The 20,967-nt window shown below is 34.0% G+C and overlaps 1 protein-coding gene across 1 annotated transcript in view; it reads right to left on the minus strand.

Moving 5' to 3' along the window:
* Window positions 1-165: 165 nt before the first annotated feature.
* The window catches only part of PolA1 (DNA polymerase alpha catalytic subunit), an 89,032-nt gene continuing 68,230 nt past the window's right edge, over window positions 166-20,967 (minus strand). The window contains exons 31-37 of the mRNA XM_089252676.1: window positions 16,105-16,177; window positions 15,901-15,999; window positions 12,892-13,079; window positions 9,732-9,857; window positions 5,876-5,992; window positions 4,563-4,653; window positions 166-621 (exon numbers count right to left, since the gene is read on the minus strand). Of these exons, the coding sequence (XP_089108802.1) occupies window positions 470-621; window positions 4,563-4,653; window positions 5,876-5,992; window positions 9,732-9,857; window positions 12,892-13,079; window positions 15,901-15,999; window positions 16,105-16,177 (846 nt within the window). The 3' untranslated portion in view covers window positions 166-469. The remainder of the gene's footprint in view (window positions 622-4,562; window positions 4,654-5,875; window positions 5,993-9,731; window positions 9,858-12,891; window positions 13,080-15,900; window positions 16,000-16,104; window positions 16,178-20,967) is intronic.

The raw sequence follows: 20,967 nt of genomic DNA on the forward strand, positions 1-20,967 counted from the left end.
ATTCCTATTCACCCTGTTTTACAGTGGTTAAATTGTTCTCACAATGTAAAAAAATATGCAGCACACACACACATACACGTATTTTTAACTGAATAAAACCACAGCCAAAAAAAAAAAAACAACTAGACACAGTAATTAAAAAATATATATATATATATATATATACACATTAATTTTTCATGAATAATCAAGTAAAAAATACACAAGGCAATTTATTTATAACCATTTTTACATTTGGTGCGTGTGTATATATTTGTGTATAATGATGAAGAAATTAGAGGATCAAACACAACTTTTTCAAAACACAAAAAGTTTACATAAAACTGGTTTATAAAAAAGTAGCAGAAACAATTTAGTAAATTTGATAGAAAAATTTAGTAAAAATAAATATGATAAAATTTACAAGGCTAAGAATATACGTTTTTTTCAGTTACCAAGTTCAAGAAACTGGTATACACATCATATAACACTAAGTGTGTTCGGAGTTGGGCCTTTGGAATAGTCCTTGGAATATGAAACTCAAGTCCACCACTCCATAACCACTGGCTTTAAGAACTTTACTTGCCATGTACTTTAGTTTGTCATATAAGATGATACTTTCGCTCGTGACAAAAACCTTATCTGAAAGTAAAAACAGTTTTTAAAAAAATTAGACGAATCTTAACTTAAAAATTAAATTGCTATTCTCCAATAAAATATAACTATTAGTTCAATTTACATATGATGCAGGTATAAAAGCATTGTGCTTTAATTGATTTGGAGTCAAATTATTTGGATACTCTGGTCAATCTTTGATTTTGTTTTTGCAATTTACACAAACATATTTCACTGAGACAAGAACAGGAAATCCCAAAATTATCTGCTTCCTTACACGTGAAAGCGTAAAACAATGACCTTATTTCATCATAGCGGCAAAGAAATACAAGGGCATCAGACCGCTGGCGAACGCAACATTCAACACACTCACACATTGGCTTCATTCTAATCATCTCCAGTTGGAAATGAACAAGACAAAGCTACTGTGGCCTCATCCGAAGGTTACACGTCCCTGCATCGAGATCGACGGCATCAAGCTCAAGCCGTCTCCGTCTATACGGTATCTAGGGATACATATTGACAACAATCTCAGCTTCATCACGCATATAACTAAGCAGGTCAACAGGACGCAAGAGACGTTACAATTGATGTGCAGGCTCGCAGGACCCACATGGGGACTACGTTGGCAATTTCGCAATATACTGTATAGAACGGTCGCACAGAGGCAGCTCTCATATGGATGTGCGGTGTGGTATAGAAATCCAACGCAGCAGATGCAAAATACACTGGATGTAGCGCAGAGACCCTTCCTCTTATATATATAACAGGGCATACGTTACCACGGCTAACGACGTGCTATACGTTGCTACGGGCAACCCACCGCTCAGCCTATTCATGGAGTATGAAGCACGTCGGACAGCAGTTCTGTATCACCCGGTCAGTTCAACCCAATATGAGCAAAAGCACATGGAGTGGCTACATCATCCAAGTGTTGACATCGCACCTCTATGGGTTATGTGGTTCAACTCTACCGGTTCCTCGAAGGGATCTTTGGTCACGACGAGACAGTACGGACGGCTCTCGGATCGGGGAGGCAACGGCATGTGCAAACGTTATTCTTGACTCATCGGATCTAGTTAAAGAGACTTGGAGTAGTCGTCTGACGCAGGGTGCAAGTGTATTCCAGGCGGAGGCATATGCAATCTTGAATGCGGTCACCTGGGCCTCGCAACAAAGCTCCCCGGTGGTTATACATTAAGATAGCGCTTCTTGCCTTCAAGCTATCTGCGATCCCCGCTCAACACATCATGATATTCGTAGGATTCGACAGCTACTTTGCTCCCATCATTCGATTCGTAAGGATGCCACTATTTAGACTACAGAGGAACAACACTTACTGCCACGCAGCCACGTCAAATACCAATTAAAGAGTGAGCTGTTGAGAAAGTAGCAAGCACAGTGGGATCGTAACGTCCAGAAGGACACATATAGAATTCAACGGCATGTTCGCTGGCATCCTTTCATTTGGTGGCACGAAAAGATTATTATGGTTACAGAGCATGGTCCGTTACCAGTATATTTAGAACGTTTTAAAAAGTCCAACAATGACAAGTCTTTGTGGTCAAGTCGGGACATTACAGCATTATCTGTGTTCCTGCCCGCACACTAAACAGTTCCATTTCGGCCACATTCTGGATAATGGAAAGCTTTGCTGGAAGCGGCGCGTACTTCAAACCCCAATGAACTTTGGTCGACTTCGCCAGCTGATCTAATTCCTGGACAAAAATCTTCATCATATCCATACCAAATGGGTTGGCACGAAGCGTAAACAAGGTGCTGATGACGACTATGTACTAACTAGGTGCTTTCGCCCAGACCCTACTAGAATATACAATCTGCAGCCTCGTCGCTGAAACCCATCTACTGAGAGCTAAGCGACGTTGCGCCTATCGACATTCCATACTGACGAATATCTAATCAACTTGTAAATTGAGATTTTATTCCACAGACAATCAATCATAATTAGTCTTAGCGATATTACGATTATTCAAATCAACTCGTTACTATAAGATAAGCATGATTTAACAATTATAACTTTCAGATCCGAATCAAAGATCAGTACGTAAGGACGTATAAACCACCGACAAATTGAGATCATACATATTAGCGATAATTCATCACGTCAAAGTCGTGATTCCACAATTTTATTTACCATCTGTAGATGAACTGTATAAGTTACGCTCCTTCACTTCAGTTAAATGGCCCGTCGGTTACTGCTTCCCATGGATGTCTGTGCTACTTGTCTAAGACTTATTAATGCACCTTATTTGGAGAAACATCAGGAGTAATTATATCTTCCTGTATAGGACTATTAAGCAATGCATAACAACAAAGACAAGCCAGCGTTGCAGAGAGACGATTTATACCCGTCTTGTATACCACAACTATTACAGGACTTCTGTCCTGTGTACTCCAGGATCATCCCCTATCTCGGTGAGATTTTACGAACCGACGGACTCTTCAAGAATGTACCTCAACAAAGCTATGACCACAGTGTCAAGGGACGCTGCTTAGAGCGCATGGACACTAGAATGTTCATCTTCGGATGGAATCAAGAACTTTCAGAAGATTATGATGTAGATTTTACAGTTGATTTTAAATTTCTCCCTCCATATATTATGATACGTACATCCAATCTATATGTAATATTTTTATTTATTATTCTGAGGATATTTAATAAAATTTCCAGACACACCCATCCTCCGGGAACAATTCGATATTTCCATGAGATGGGAAGCGGGGTGTGTTTGGTTTTCAAAGGTCAAAGTGTAGCTAATTAGTAGGGCTTTGATTTCTATGGCTTTGCATATTTTTTATGATTTTAAATATTTCGCTATTTTTATACAATAGAGCATTTTTTATTATTTTCAGTGATTTTCATGATTTTCAGAATTTAAAGCATATTTTCATGATTTGCAGAATTTAAGGCATATTTTCATATTTTTTAGAATTATTTTGCATATTTAAGCAGAACAATAAAGAGAAATTTTTTTCCTACCAAGTTCACTATCTTCATTTCTCACATAGGCAATTTTATGATGATATTAGCAATAATTGACAATTTTACCTACGTTTGGCATTGTTATTGGTAATATTAACAACAATTGGCAATGTCATGTGTGCCTTTGGCATCATTTCGGACAATGATTGGAGATTTCCCGTAATTTCCTAGAGAAGATACGGTCAGCCTATTTATAGGTTTTTGCGGCATATTTCAAGTTTTTTTAGGGCATAAATGTATTTTTTATGGAGCATATTCTCTTGGTTTTCAGGTCATAGAAATTCTAGCCCTACTGATTACACTGGGACCTACAGTTTTAAGCAGATTTCAAATTACCACAATACCACCAGTGCTATCCAAAAAAATAATTTTGAAGAGCAATTTCACTCCTCTCCAAAATTTTAAGGGGTATTTTTGCCAAAAGAGGGGTATTTGTTTTATCAGTGAATTGAGTTTATAACTCTATTAAAAAAATTACCTAAAATTTAAAGTATTTTCACTCCTCAACAAAATTTGAAGTAAAGTTGAATTTTGATGCATGAATCATGCATCTAGATGCGCACTAGCAAACACTGCATACCCCTTACTGGATTTGAATCTTAATAAATCAAACAGATAGCTATCAAATAAGCTATCACTGGGTGGTTTTTTTATTACCATTATTTTGGTGTTTAATAGCACATATTTCTCAACCAGTAAAAATCTGAAATGATTTAACCTGAAAAAAAAATAAGCAAGAAAAAATATATAGAAAGAGCAGAAACTAAAGGCTAAATGGACCAATTAGTCCGATGTTGCAAGTCTAATGAAAAATGAAGAAAATTAAAATGAGAATATCATTGCATGCTTTTGATGATCAGATAATCAAGTTACGATCATCAGATGGTTTTCATGATGACTGACCTAAACATTATCTACAGGTAACTGTTCAAACACACAGTTGAAATGAAATTAAAATTAATACCTTTCTCCTCCGGCAATCTTGACTTCGCTTTCTCCAAATCAAACATGAAGGAAAAATATGAAAGTTGCAAGTACAACTGCTCTTCTGAATACTGAAAAAAAAAGAAAGGAAAGAATTAGCACTTAATCAATACAACAGATAAGTATAATGCAATAAAATTTCCTATCATGATTTATTATCAATGAAATTTGAAATAATATAACCTTAACATTCTTTTCATTCTAAAAAAGTAAACTTTTGAAAGAAAATTACAATCTACAAAGCAATTGTCAATAGGAATTCTTAGCTATGATTCTGATCTAACTAAGAAAATTTATCACACCCTACATCCTCTCACTCATCTGCTGATCAGGCAGGGTTTCTGATGGCATCTGGGTGTATGAGAAAGAGTAAGCGATACTTTGATAAATGGTTCATAGAAAGATTTTAATCGGGGCACTGAGCTGGATGGGAAAAGAATTCACATTTTTATATTGCTACATACTTTGCATATTATTTTGTAAAAGGGTCGGATTGAAGATGATTTATCTATAGATGAGTTTTGATTTATATGTAGATGATTTATATAAGATGCCGCCTGGCAGTCAAGTAGTTAGGTAACTAGCTTCTCACTGTGCAGGTCTGGGTTCGAATCCTGGTTCGGGCATGGATGTTTACTAACACTGACAAATTCCCTGGACGGATCATGTTGATCCCTTGGGAATATGTGAGAATCACGTTATTATTATTATGAGCATATGCATGTGAATTCTCTATATCATTGAACTGGGGGAGGGGGGTTGAGAGAGATTTTTCAAAATAAAAATGTCTTACAAAGGTTTCAACAGCTCTTGTTGATGTGAAGATAAATCCAGGGAAGAAAATTCAACTGGCCTTACGGGGAATGAAGAACCCACATCCTCTCATTTTCAGGGTGAATAACCTAGACCACTAGATTACAAAGATAACAAATCTTCTTTCCTTAGAACTCATGTGTGCTGAACGGGGCCATACATGAATAGCCAGACCTAACTCAGGCCAAAGCTCACAATTTCTGACACAGCCACCAGATGGCAACTTATCCAAAGATGATGTCACTCTACGCTTGTAAAATAGAGTTTGTAAAATCTTAACATTAGCTCTTAATCTTAACATTATCAGAAGAATAGTTTGTAAAATCGAGAGTCAACTGTATTGACAATAATTTTTTTTATCAAGTAATAGCATAAGGGTACCACATTTGCTTAGTACAACCCCTCAAAACTTTTCTCCTCTGGACATTTCAATGTTTGCCAATTTAGTTAATTAAAATGTTTAAAAGGAAGGAAACGAACCTTGACTCTCAGGTTTCCAGACTTGCAAGCGGGACACATAGGAGCACTGTTCATGTATATGAGTGGAATTTTCTTGGTTTGATAACCACAACCAACATCATCACATATTAGAATTCGCTAGAAAAAAAAAATATAGATCCACTTCCATGAATGCATCAAAATTTTTCGAAAATGCATAAAACTAAAGATAAATAAATCTGAAAAAAGTCAGAAAATTTTCCCTTGCGAATATGGAAGATTGAATCCTCGACTATTTGCACGGTTTAAGGGTTGAGGCTTAAGGGTTGTTGTTCGATTCTTGAATTCTAATAACCTTAATAATTTCACGTGCACCAAGAGGAAAACGAAATATAAATCATACGCCTCCTTCCATATTGAAGCTAATGAAGATGACATTAACATTTTATTAAATGGTGAGCTCTGGCCTTAAGGTTCCATTATTTCTCCCTTTTATGGGAAATTACATACATCTCAAATTGAAAAGTCTGCCAATGTGGACACTAATTCAGACTTGGAACAGAGATTAAACGATAATAATTGACTAGAGAAGATATCTGTTTATTATCAAAATGTGCGAGACCTTAGAACTAAATTATCATCTTTTAAAAATTTGGTTCTTTCCAGCAACCATGATTTTATATGTCTAACGGAAACTTGGCTTATATCAGATATATGTGATAGTGAAATGTTTGATGATAGATACTGTGTATTTCGCTGTGACCGATCTTGCAGTAATCTAAATTCCACAAGAGGAGGTGGTGTTCTTATCGCAGCAAAAAATAAATTTAAGGTAGTTTTATTGCTCTTGATTGTAACTTGGAGATGACTTGTGTTAAGATATTTTGCAATGGTGGCAGAATCTTATATTTGTGTTGTGTTTACTGTTCACCAACTTGTGGCTTTTAGTATTATTGTGAATTGTATAATATCTTCAATAGATTTTACAATGATGATAAGCATAATTTAATTCTAATTGGGGATTTTAACATTCCTGGAATTAATTGGAGTATTAGTTTCGATGATTTGCATGATGGTCGATCGAGATATGTTTCTAGTCTTTTCAACTTCATGCAACAATATTCTTTAATTCAATGTAATTTTATCACTAACTCGTTTGGAAGAATATTGGATCTGGTTTCTATTCCTTATTTTTCTGTGTCTGTCAACCGGGAGGAATTTCTTCTTATAAAAGAAGATACCCACCATCCAGCATTATTGATATCTTTAGATAAACTTTCTGTTGAGCCTCATCCTACCAAACGAGTTAAGGATTTTAATTATGATTTTAAAAAAGCTGACTTTCATTCCTTGTATATTTTTTTTTTTGTCACTTTGATTGGAATTTTTTACATTTGTGCACTAATGTCAGTGAGGCTGTTCATATGTTTTACTCCTACATTTTTACAATTTTCGATGTGTGTGTACCATTAAGAAAGAATTTTACTCGAAAATATCCTCCCTGGTTCGATAGGAATATTATTTACAATATCAAATGTAAGGAGAAATTTTGTAAAAGGTATTTGATGACTAATATTATCTCTGACCTAGTAAAATACAAATGTTATAGAGCTAAGGTTAAACTCTATATAACACGCTCATAAAAAATATATTGATAATATTGAAGCAGCTCTCAGACTCAACCCAAAACAATTTCGGTCTTACTGTAACAATAAAAATAAGAATGCACCTAAGTATATGTATTTCGAAAACAATGTTTTATTAACAGACGCCTTGATTGCTGATGGTTTCGCCAAGTTTTTTGTATCAAATTTCACAACTTCTGGGAATGATCACAATCATTATTCTGCTTCAAACAACGACTTTCCTGTTTCTTCTGATGTTGTCAATATTCCTTTTATCTCCGTAAATGACATCAAATGTAGTATAAAAAGATTGAAGAGGAGTGGCTCCAGAAGTATTGATGGTATACCTCCATATTTTGTCAAGGCATGTGCTGAGCATTTGCTGTATCCACTTTTATTTATTTTTAATGTCTGTTAAAAATGGGATCTTTCGGGATGAACGGAAGAAAGCAAGAATCGTTCCAATTCTTAAAAAAGGTGATGGACATAAAATTGAAAATTATAGAGGTGTGGCCATTCTGTCACCTTTCGCTAAAATATTTGAGTCTATTTTATATGATAAAATCTATGCTCAAATTAAGACCTGTATCTCCCCAAATCAGCATGGTTTTGTTAGAAATAAATCTACGGTTACCAATCTTCTTTCCCTCAATACCCATATTGTTGAAGCCATAGCTAATAAAATCCAGCTCGATGTAATTTACACAGATTTCGCTAAAGCATTTGATTGTGTTAGCCACTCTATATTAATGTACAAATTTAAAAAAATTGGTTTCTGCGATGATACATGTAAATTTTTTGCTTCGTATCTAAAAAACAGATTGATTTCTGCATCTTTTGGCTCGTCTCTTGGTGATGGATTTTGTGCAACATCTGAAGTCCCTCAGGGGTCTGTCCTTGGACCGCTATTGTTTCTTATTTTTTATTAATGACCTTGCCGTTGCTATTCATAATTGCTTATTATTTGCTGATGATTTTAAAATATTTGACTTTATTGTAAATTTTGAATCTTGTTCTATTTTTCAAGATAAATTAACCCACATTTACCGCTGGTGTATCGGGAATCATCTACACTTGAATATTAACAAATGCTTTGTTATGTCTTACACCCGTAAGAAAAATCCTATCCCATACTCTTATTATATTGGAACTGATATTTTACAGAGAAGATATTCTGCTACTGATTTGGGTGTAATTTACACCTCTGATTTTACCTTTCGTGATCATATTAACAACATTTGTAGTAATTCGTATCGCAAACTCAGTTGGCTTAAAAGAATAACTAAAGATTTCACCAATTTGGATACAATGATTGTTCTTTTCAATTCTATAATACGATCTAAACTTGAATATGCATCTGTTGTTTGGAATCCTCATTACAATAATGCTATTGATGATATTGAAATTATACAAAACTCATTTATGTGATATTTGCATTTTAAGAAATTTAGAGCATATGACATTACAATTTCGACAACTTTTCTCCGACAAATGTTTTTAATTACCAATCTCCAAAAGAGAAGAAATTTCATTCTTTTGAAATTTTTCTGAAAGTTGGTTAATGGTAATATCGATTGTTCTTTTCTGTTATCAAAAATTGGATTCTTGGTCACACGGTACAACACAAGGTCAAATAAATTATTTTATGTAGCTCACTTTAGGACATTGATTGGTCTGTCTTGTGCTATTAACAGATTTTGTATTTTGTATAATAGTTTGCCTGATGAATTTGATATATTTGCGACACCTATTGGTAAATTCAAAGAGCTTCTTCTCTCCGATTGATCAGCGATTTTTAAAAAAATTTAAATGGTGATTTCTTGTATTTGACTGTTAAATATTTAGTTTTTCTTTGTTTATTCATTTTTCTTTTTTTTTTAATCGTCTCGTGTGTTTTTATTTATTTTCATTTTTAATTGATCCAGTGATTTTATACAGACCTTTATTTTACTTATTTGGTATTGACTAGTGTTTGTTTTTATTTTATATGTTTTATATCTGTGTATTGCCTTCTATTCTGTTTGATTTTATTATGTTTACAATGTTTCGGTCATACCTTGCTGTAATTGGATTGTTTTCTGTAGCGTGGTATTAAATAAATAAATAAACAAAGTATTACACATGGGATCAGAAAACAATAAACATCATGTAATAAAAACTCAACTAAACACCCTAAACAATAGACGAAAGCAAAATACCAAAGTATAATAAAAAATTTGCAAAGAAAAGAAAAAAGATAGTATATTTTAGTTTAAAAAAAATCTCATGCTTACCCGATAGTATTTTGAAATATATCTACGCATTATCTTCTGTAATTGATTACACAGAGCCACCACATATTCTGTGAATTCTTTACCGCATTTAGGACATTTGGAAAGTTGCACCTGGTATGGATTAGTCTGAAAAACAGAACACTGAATAGAATACAAACCTATGTATCCATATTCAAACATAAACTATAACACACACAAAAAAAATTATAATTAATATACAGGGTGATTAATTAATTCCCACTGCCGCATTTTTGCTGGTAAACCATTGATCCTAAAGCATTCTTCCAATTAGAAAAATTATCTAAACAACATGTAGACCTCAGATACATCATTCATGTTGCAAAGGGTTGTATTGTTATTAGATAAAATGAAAGAAAATTTAACTTTTTACACACACCCTGTTTTCACAAACACAAAGTTGTCCTGTTTTTCCTGAGGCCAACAAGAAACTTCCACATTTCTAAGTGCAATATTCACTGTGATATTTGATATCAGAGGAAAGTTGAGAAAGGACAGCAAAAACTAACAAACAATGTTTCTTTCCCAACTTTCCTCAGATTTTTTAATTCAAATATCTGAGAATATTGCACTTAGAAAAGTGGGATTTTCTTTGTTGGCCTCAGAAGAGACAGGGCAACAACTTTCTAATTGGGTTTTTGGAGAAAGGGTTTAAATATAAAAAGTTAATTTTTTAATTTTAATAACTATATTTTTCTAATTCGAAGTATGCCTCTACAATCAACTGTTCACCAGTAAAATACGGCAAAGGGAATTAAGTAATCACCCTGTACACAACACTATACAATCGATGAACATTTTCATGACCCCAACTGTCAAATACAGACATTATATTGAGTGGTCGTTACAACGAAAAGAAAAGATATACTACAACCTTAAAAAAGTTAAGTCTGTAAGTTATTTTATTACAGAAGAATGAATACAGATACAACCTGTTTATTTAGTGTTTCTTTTGAAATAATTACCCTATGCAATTATGAATTTTTGCCACTGTTCATACAAAGATGTAAATGGAAATTGCGAGCCTTTTTTTGTCACATCCTCAAGAGCCTTTGTCGCTTCTCACATCTTTTTTTGGAACCTGAGAATCTGTACCCTTCCCCAAGCAAATTCTTTATCCAAAGAAAAATCACATGAGGCGAGATCAAGGGAATAAGCTGATTGTGGAATTATCGGAAGGTGATGTTTTGGCAGATAATCTGACACCAGGGCCTGTGAGCCAGCGTATTATCATGGTGGCACCCACAACTTGGAATTCTAAAGATCTGGCCGCTTGCACCTCACCGAATCATGCAGACGCTTAAGTACTCACAGGTCTCTCCTGGTGTCAGATTATCCGTCAAAACATCACATTCCAACAGCTTCACCCTCAACTTATTCCCCTGATCATGCCCCACGTGACTTTTCTTTTTTCCTCGGATAAAGAATTTGCTTAAGGGGCAATCGTTCTCAGGTACCAGAGAAGTGTAGTGAGCAGCGATTATTCAATCATTACACTTCACTCATAGTTAGAAAAAAATGATGATAGATGGCAGCACTACACATAATAAGCATTACACAGAAACAAACTTCACGTCAGGTTTCACTACACGTACACACGCATATATTTCAACATGTACCAATTCCTTAGAGGATTCGAAGAAGGAATATGGAAGAGGTACATGTATGGTTTAGTAGTAGTGAGCAGCAATGAAGGCACTGGAGGATGTGACAAATAAAGACTTGCAATCTGAATTTACATCTTTGCATGAAAAATGGCTAAAATGCATAATTACATAGGGTAGTTACTACAAAGAAAACACGAAATAAACAGGTTCAGTTTGTACTCATTCTTTGGTGATAAGTTTTGGAACTCAGTAGTATAGAGATGGTCATCATATGGGAACATTTCGGACTTATCATACAGGTATTTACAACAAAATGGCTGCCATAACACATGGTCATTATTACGAGCATTGAAAATCTCAGACGTGCCAACTGTTGGAATCCGGAGAATCTCCCAAGGGTGGTACCCCCTCTGGCACTCATACTGTATCAAATTTTTTTTTATTCAATTAAGAAAAAGTTCCACCCCCCCCCCCAAGGTAGATTCTGCATTGACCCTGAGCAGACTATAATTCCATGTAAGTCTTTCCATGCAGAATAGAGAAAGCACATCTACATACAGTTCATAAAACATAAGTGTTTCCTTTCATGGATGCTGTATACGAATGACGAACACGCCATTATATACGGAGAACGCAAAGGTTTCAATTATAACGAAAAGCATTTATTAATGAGATGAAGCTAAGGTACGACTGACTCGAGCCGATACAAAATAACATCTGCCTCAGAAGGCAGGAAAAATAACATAGAAAATAATTGGGTAAGCGATGCCATCTAGTGGCGATACAGAGAAAATGAATAATATATAAAATACTACAGCTATATACACAAACAGATGCTATCAGTGATTGATAAAAAATCTTGAGTATATGAAGGAGCTTTATATGAGCTTTATATTTAGCTTTATATAGTTTTATTTTCCTTCTGAAGACATATTTAATCGGAGGAAACAATTTAAAAAACTTCAAAATACGAAGCTGCAGACGAAAAAACTTGTGTTTACAACACGGTTGTTAATGGAATACAATAACGATTATGCAGGAATTTCGGAAACTAAGGTCATGCCTCTGAAATGTTTGCTGATATACGCTACATAAAGTCATGTCTTTGCCAGTTGTTTAAATGCGGTCATCCAGACTGTTTTTTACGGCTGCTCGATGGAAATTGCTACGGCTGCCTTCTATGGGTGTTTTCCCTAACGACAGCGGCAGTCATTGACGTCATGACAACGTGAAAGCTCGCATAAAATCTAATTTTCTGTCACAATCTGGAGAAATTTAAACAAATCCGAAGAGCAGGAAGAAGGATGAAAAATCCAGAGTCTCCCACCTAAATCCGGAGAGTTGGCAGGTCTACAATCTTCAAAATCCATAACAATTTCACATATTAAATGTAATGAATCACTCGTGTTAGAAATTATCTAGAGAATAACCACTTATTTTTAACGAGATCAAGAATAATTTATCTGATAAATAAAATTATTTAATTAAATTAAGTAATTAAATTGATTAAATTAAGTAAATCAACAACTACTTACATCTGATTTAAAAGTATCATCAATAGTTACATCTCCTAAGCAATCAGTATTAGGACATTTGAAGACAAGTTTTTCACAATCTATGAAACGATCTATATCATTGAGACCCGATGACACTGATAATATCTTGTCTTCTGCTTCATCCTCTTCATCTCGAACAACAGTGACATACTTTTCAGGATTCAGACCTGAAAAAAATTTATGAGAAAGCAGTGAAATGTATTATAGATGTAATATATTAAAATTATGAAAAGTGCAATGGGACCAGACAGTAATATCATAATACAGTGGAACTTTGGTTTAAAAGTAACCACCTCCTCCAAACCAGAATATGGCCTGAGGCTCTGTCTCAATGTTTAAGAATAATTCGATTTATGAGTGATTTACAAGATGAGAAAATTTTTATAACAGATTTTGATTAGATTAATGAGCTGTGTCTCGCAATACGAGCAAAAATTCTCAAGTTTGCAAACAGATTTTTGACTTGATACAGTAAAAGTCTGATATAACAAGTACGACTTATAATGAGAATCTTACTATAACGAGTGATCGCAAGTGATTGTCAATAAGTTAATGTTAAAGATATAAAAAATATTCAGTTATAATGAATTGAAAATTAGGAAGCATTTGCTATAACGTCAAAAAAATTCTCAAAAATACCCGTTTTTACTTCACTCTCTTCAGGAATTGAACATGATGACTCTTATCATGTTATCATGGTACATGCTCCTTGTAGCAATAACTCTGAAGTACTTGTAACAAAGAATGGACACAGAAAAGACAAATTTTTTTAACCTCCTCTTCCTATTCTTGAGCTTCTCTACACACATGGGTTATGTGATGATTTCATGAGACTTTTGTCTCTCCCAGTGACTAAGAGACCATGGAAACCAGAACTAACAGAGAGTTTAAAGTCATTTATGAATGACTGAAAAAAGTGTGTGAGTGTGTGCCAGAAAAGTTTGCAATTAACTAAAATATAGAGTCCATACAGTCATGAAATTGAACAACGATATAATAATTGAGAATTTTAATTGTTCAGTTGGTTGACTGAATTGTTTCGTTTATACAAAATTTTAAACCTGTGAAATTAAAAACCTATTTCATGAGTAGAGAGTTCTGTTCATTCATTAAATATTAGAACAAAATTATCTAAAAGATGTTTTAATGCAGATAAAGCAACAATTTTCAACAATTTTATATCCTGACAGAGTGAAAGTAGAAATTTGTTTATAATATGAAGTCTGTTATAACAACAATTTCCTCATGATTGTGACTGTCGTTATAATGGACTTTTAATGTATTTTCCACAATAAAAGCAGTACATATATCAAAGACTACTAGATGAGCACCGATCTATATGAGGCTTTGCATCAGGTTTGTTGAGCTTCAAGTGATTACATCTAATAGCTGACGGCTCACTTTGTCTCACTGCAAAGCAAAGTCGTCTTAGCAAGTTCAGAGGCCAGGCTCAAGTATTTTTTGGGGGAATCTTTTTTATTTTAATGAAAGACCAAAGTGAAAAATATATTGTCATATGTGTATTATAACAAAACCGTTCAATAGTTAAAGGGCCTTTGTTTGATTTGCGCTCATTCATTAAGATGTCACTGACTTCAGAAGTAGCATTTATTGCACAATCCCATGAAAAACTGTTTCACCATCTTGTTGGGAGTTAATGCAACTGCAAATTCCAAAGTGCAACCCCTGTTCTTCAGTATCACTCCAGAAATACTCGAGCCTTCAATACAAAATAAATCGAAATACAATAGTTTGAAATATATCAACCAGCAATATATCTTTGAAAAAAATTGAATTGTGGCTGGTGTGAACCAGTCTCATCAGTTTCCATTATTTCCTATGGGGAATTTTGACTGGATATATGAGTGTTTCGAATTACTAGCACATTCAACAAATTATGCTAGAATAATTAAGTTCCACTGTATACGTCATTATCGTTATATATGAGGTTCGTGGTACTTCCTAACTTGTAGATGGGCAGATAAAATTAAGAAAGAATGAAATGACAAAAATATAACTTGAAGATACATGTTTATTAATTCATGAATTTATTATTCTTCTGACAATTTTCCTTTCTTTTAATCTCTTCAATTAAACATCAAGTTCAATTACATATTAAAGTTTCAAATAGCACATATTCTCTTAAGAAGTAAAGTATTTATTTATAGCAGAAACTCAAATTTTAAAGACTAGACTATAAAATTTGATATTATTGACAATTCAAACAGGAATATATTGCATGCTTTAAATCTTCTTATATCTTCTTAGGCTAATATATATCTATTAGTAACTAGAGACATAGCTTATGCACAGGGACACTGGAACATATGTGCTCATGTTACTAAAGCAACACCAATCATTTGAATGGTATTGCTCAGAAACACCAATCACCATTCAAATATATAACTCATTCGAAGGTTTTTTTTTTCTTTTAACAACTGGCTGTTGCGAAGATATATTTTGGAAAGCGAGAAAATTCAACTGCCCCTGCGGGGAATTGAACCCACGTCCTTGAAAGGACGTGGGTTCAATTCCCGTAATCAGCCCATATAATCAATTCCCCATAACAGCCAGTTGTTAAAAAAATATGAAAAAAACCTTTGTATGGTAGCGGAGAGCGACGTCATCCTTGTATAACTCATTCACCCTCAGTTCAGGCGAGGGGTGATTTACCAAAAATGGGACATTTTTCTTGAATGTGTGACGTATGGTCTTCAAACATATCCAAGTGAACATTACTTGAGCAATACCAAACATTTTTGACTTCTGGCATCTCTGCTTATACAACATATGTCTAAACATCTTTAATGTATAAGATGAAAAAATATTTCTCCCCAATAAAATGTAACACTGCATACAAATTTTTTTCTTCCCTTCACAACTTACATATAAAGAAGGTATTTATTTTAAGTATTATTTATAATAACAAAACAAGTCTATACAAAAATAGTTATAATTACAAAAAAGTTATAACAAAACAAGTCTTACCTAAAAGCTTAGCAATTATGGCTGAATCAGTTCCATCAATTGGATTGCACAGTCTTGACACCACAGGATGAATTTGATTAGCAAGATAATATTCTTCATCTAAATTAAACGATTCAACACTGTAACCGTCATTGATGAAAACATGATTCTTATAAACAAAAATATTCTCATTTTAAAATGTGTCAGTGCTGTCTTTTTTTTTACCAATTTTCAGACTGTTTGCTCTAACTTCATCGGGATGATACGCCCTCTGGATAGCTGAGGCAGTAGTTCCATCCTTAATGGGTTAAAAAATGAACTTTTGGTGAATAAATGTGACACAAATATCAAATTATAATGCATATGAAGCTATAGATGTCTACAAGAAAATACATGGAAAAATTCATGTATCTTTTCACTTCAAAAACAATTTTTTATTTTTCATAAATTTTTTTTCTTTTCTAGCTGAAATAGTATTTGTTTATGCAGCTTGAGAATTGAACCAATCATTGTATGTTAAAACAAAACCATGTAGGTATAGAAACTGGTTGAGATTACTTAGTAATAAATTTTTATTTCGATCAAATCCCATAATAATTGTTTTTATATTCTCTCTCATATCATGTTTTTCATTTTTTTAAATCAACTTGGAGACTTTGTACAATGTTTAAGAGCATCCAAAAGAAAACAAATGAAAATGAAATAGTTTCTGTGATCATTTACGATTTGTACAAACACTAGTTGAACCTATGGGGAAACTGGCACAGTGAGTGAAAGCATTCAATATATTTTTATAATTAATAGTTTTTGGTTTTTCTCGGAAGTACAATTATCCCATATATATAGGGTGCATAAATAACAGGATGCATGGCATTTTACTGGTGAACTGTTGATCCTAGAGGTATACTTCCAGTTAGAAAAAGTATTCAAATAATGTCAGATACTTCATTCATGTTTCAAGGGTTGTAACTTATTAAAATAAAAAAAATACTTTTTATATGAACCCCCCTATGCCTAAAAACCCAATTAGAAAGTTGTTGCCCTATCTCCTGATGTCAACAAAAAAAATCCATGTTTCTAACTGCATTATTCACTGAGATATGCAAATTTGAAAAACTGAGGAAAGTTGGGAAAAACAGCATTAAATGCAGATAAACCATTTTATCCGTATTTAATGTGATATTTTGGTCGCAACTTTCCTCCGTTCTTAAATTCAAGTATCACAGCAAATACTGCACTTAAAAACTTGGGTTTTTGGCATTAGGAGACACAGGGCAACAACTTTCTAATTGGGTTTTTGGGCACAGGGTGTCCGCATAAAAACTTAATTTTTTAATTTTAATAACTATACAATCCTTTGCAAAATGAATGAAGTATATCTGAGTTCTACACTTTATTTGGATACTTTTTCTAATTGGAAGTCTGTGCCTCTAGGATGAACGGGTCTCCAGTAAAATCTCATGCACCCTGTATATTGATGAATTGGATAATTTGAATTTTTTTTTTTTTTTGTATTTCATATTTTCACAGTATTTCCTATTTTTGTATTGCAAGAATCAAACATGACATATCATATTTTAATGTGTATAAGGAACCACTTTTTGCCAAAAGTTATGTCCCGAAAATAGGAAGTGGGGGATCCTTTTATACATAGACAGCAAGCAACAACATGGATGCAGTGGCGTAGCCAGGTGGGGGAGCGAAATTGTGAAAGGCGCCATTTTTTGTTCGTGCTTAAGGCTCAAATTTAAAATTACGCATTAGTGGAAAGAACTTTAAATTTCCCAATTTAAAAAATCAAATTTATTTTCTTTCCATTGGATGTTATTTTTCAAATTAAATTAATTACATTAATTTTCAATTGATTAATGTATTTTAATTTTTTAATTAATTAAAAAAAATTTAAATTCCATTTTATGTTTTGTGTATTTATACAAATGCAAACACAAAAAACAACTGGGAAGTCACCCTAAAAGGTAGTTGGAAAAAAATTTAGATTAAAATATAAAAAATGATAGGAGAATGTAAAATAAAAAGGAAAAAAATTTTCTCTTTCTCTAAAATTATTCTGAGATATGACAGTACAGAGAAATCTTCATGCTTCCATTTAATCGCTTTTATCATGTTACATTTTTTTCGTAAGCACGTATCACATGTACACTACTTCTACTTAATCGTGCATGTACTTCCAAGACATTTGTCTTATGGAATTTCTAACAAATTAATGCACGCCGGAAAGTTCTTTCTTATATTATACTTGACCATTAGGCGTATGCAGAAAACCCCAACCCCCCTCCCTCCCCCTTTGCGCACGCCAATGTACGTGACCATAACGTATATATGATGTCATAGTTATGCATGGTTTCAGTTTAAGAAGTTTTGCCACCTGTCTTCCATATTAGAAGTAAAACTGGCAGATGCCTGAAGTTTCGTGTTATGCAAATACCACGGTGAAAGCCTTCCTGCTTTCTGCGGGAAGGCTTTCGAAACGAAAGATCGGTTAGCGTATTCGTACCTAGAAATTGAAAAAAAAAGACTCGCTTCAGTCAACTGCCACTGTGCCACTAGTGGGGTTCAAACCGGAATGAATCTATCATGATGCCCACACGATCGCAGTGGTTGTCATATATTACTAGATTGCAAATACACAAGTAGAGGGTGGCCTGAATCCAAAAAGGTTTAGGAACCACTGCTTCAAACGAATTAGTGTCTGCCAGAAATTGTCGTATGTGTCCGTAATCTATTTAAGTATCTCTGAGGTGTGTTGGCAACGTCACTGCTCATCTTCCAAATCCAAGTAAAAGTGGCAGGTGTATGAATCGATTGAAATATTTTTTATGTTTTATTATCTACCCACTTCCTGTGGAGATACTATTTAAACGGGAGTTCTGCTCAAAGTTGAAAAACTTAAAAATGCATTGTGCATAGTATATGTTTTTCTTGTGAAATAAATTCATACGATGTTTTATAACAAATCAGAGAAGAATGAAAATATATGAGTGATGAATTGTACACAGACTAAAGCAGGGGTTCTCAAACTTTTTCCATCCGCAGTGCCCCGTTACTTTAATCAATGTTTGACCACGGCTCCCCAGAGCAGTTTAATAAAGGATCTCTTTGAAAAATCTTCAGGATGCTCCAAGGTACCCCCGGCAAAGGTTGGTGACGCACAGTTTAAGAACCCTCTGGACTAATAAGTTCTTGGATTTTGCCCCTCGTAATTTGACCAGAGAGCCTTCGGGTAAGTCCTGGCAAACCTCACGACGTCATAGTTCATATTAGAAAGTATTAAGCCCTCGGATAAGCGCTAATTGAAAAAAACACTAGATAATTTAATTTTTTAAAAATAGACTGAACGTTTCGTGGACACCTTCTGTTTTTCTGAAATACTATTATGTATGTATCAGTTACTTTTAAACTTTCCTTGTAATACATGGGCAATTCCAGGCGCCTCAAGTGCAAAAGGGACTTCATGAAGATGAGATCCAGTTAAAATTTTTGGAGAGTGAACTGTTAGGCAGGAATTTCTGAACAGGTAGAGGGCCTTAGAAAAGTCCCTTTGATACTCGTAAGACAACCTTGCGTAGACCACCTATGTGTTGTGGAGAATAAAGAAACAAATAACGCCCGGAATTTTGCTTTAAAAAGCGATGAGTATCAGGGTTGTTTGGTTTAAACCATGGTTTAAACCTTGGTTTTAACCAAGTGGTTTTTTCAAAAAAACCAGTTTGGTTTTTTTCAAAAAATCAAATAAAAGTTGCCTAAATATAATTTTTTTCCTTGAAAAATATCATATTGGTTCATTATTAGCCAAAATGTTTCATTTTTACCACATTTTATATCCTTGGGGGTACATTCTGATGGTATATCTTTAAATGACAAGATTTTATAAGCGGTTTTTTTCAAAAAGTCTCATAAAAGTGGCCAGAATATATATATATTTTTCATATGAAGTATCTTAGTTATTTAAAGTTATATACAAAAGCCAAAATTTCTCATTCTTACAACATTTTCTACCCTTTCGCTACATTCTGATGCCCTATCTTTAACAAATTCATGAATAAGGACTGCATCACACATCTAAATGTAGTGGTGTATTATCTCACAGGGTTTCTTTTTCACTTCACAAAGAAGCAGCAACAGTAGTGACACCATCATGCTAGGGGCAGGCATTTTCTTTCCCATAAGAAGTAGCACGTCTCCTACTGTATATCTGCCAGTCTTAATATTCAATAGTAGTTTTTTTTAATACTTTCACACTGTTAAGCCCAGTTAATCAGGGTTCTACTGAATAATAGTAACAGATTTATGAAAAATAATCAGCTATATACAGGGAGATTATAATTTGAATTTTGATTCTCCAAAACTATACAATAAGTACTGATCAGAATGACTTGAAAATTTGCATGGATACTCCTGAAGCAATGGAAGTTTCTTTCACAAAAGAAAAAAGTGCAAAATGTGCAAGTAGATGATGCGGTACTTGGCCAGCAGTATAATCTATTTTGTGCAACCACATCATTTCAGCACTTCCACAGCATCAGTGTGTGGATAGAACTTCTATCAAGATGCACATTGCAATACCAGCAAAGCAGCTGCTGAAGACCCATTTTGACAGGATGCACAATAACCCTTGCAACTTCTGGCTGTGGGTGTAATAAACAGTGGTCAGATTGCAAACTTTGAATTTCAATCTCCAGCACATTCCCTATATGTTAGAAGTTCCTCAGGAATATTAATGGGGGGGGGGGGACGTTTGGTTTAATAAAGCTGAATTGCAAGCACATCTACATCATGACCCTGGCATACTCCAATTCTGTTGTTGAAAAACAATTTTTGTGCTTTCAACCTCAGGTTGGACAACATATTTAACATTTCTTAAGTAAGTTGTAGTTATTTGTTCAATTACTTCGTTTTTTGTGATGTTTCCATGAATTATGAAATCGTGAAATGCTATAATTACGGTATCATTCTGCAATGACTGTCTATCGTTTCCATTCTGTGGGCAAATTTCCCACATGTTGGATGATGTCATTAATTTTACATTTTTAAGTATTTTTTCCCCTTTATCAAATAAAATTGAATATT

The sequence above is a fragment of the Pholcus phalangioides genome, unplaced genomic scaffold, assembly GCF_987345545.1.
Source record: "Pholcus phalangioides strain wild (caught in Gottingen) unplaced genomic scaffold, Ppha-v1.0 ptg000030l_1, whole genome shotgun sequence".
Lineage (NCBI taxonomy): Eukaryota > Metazoa > Arthropoda > Arachnida > Araneae > Pholcidae > Pholcus > Pholcus phalangioides.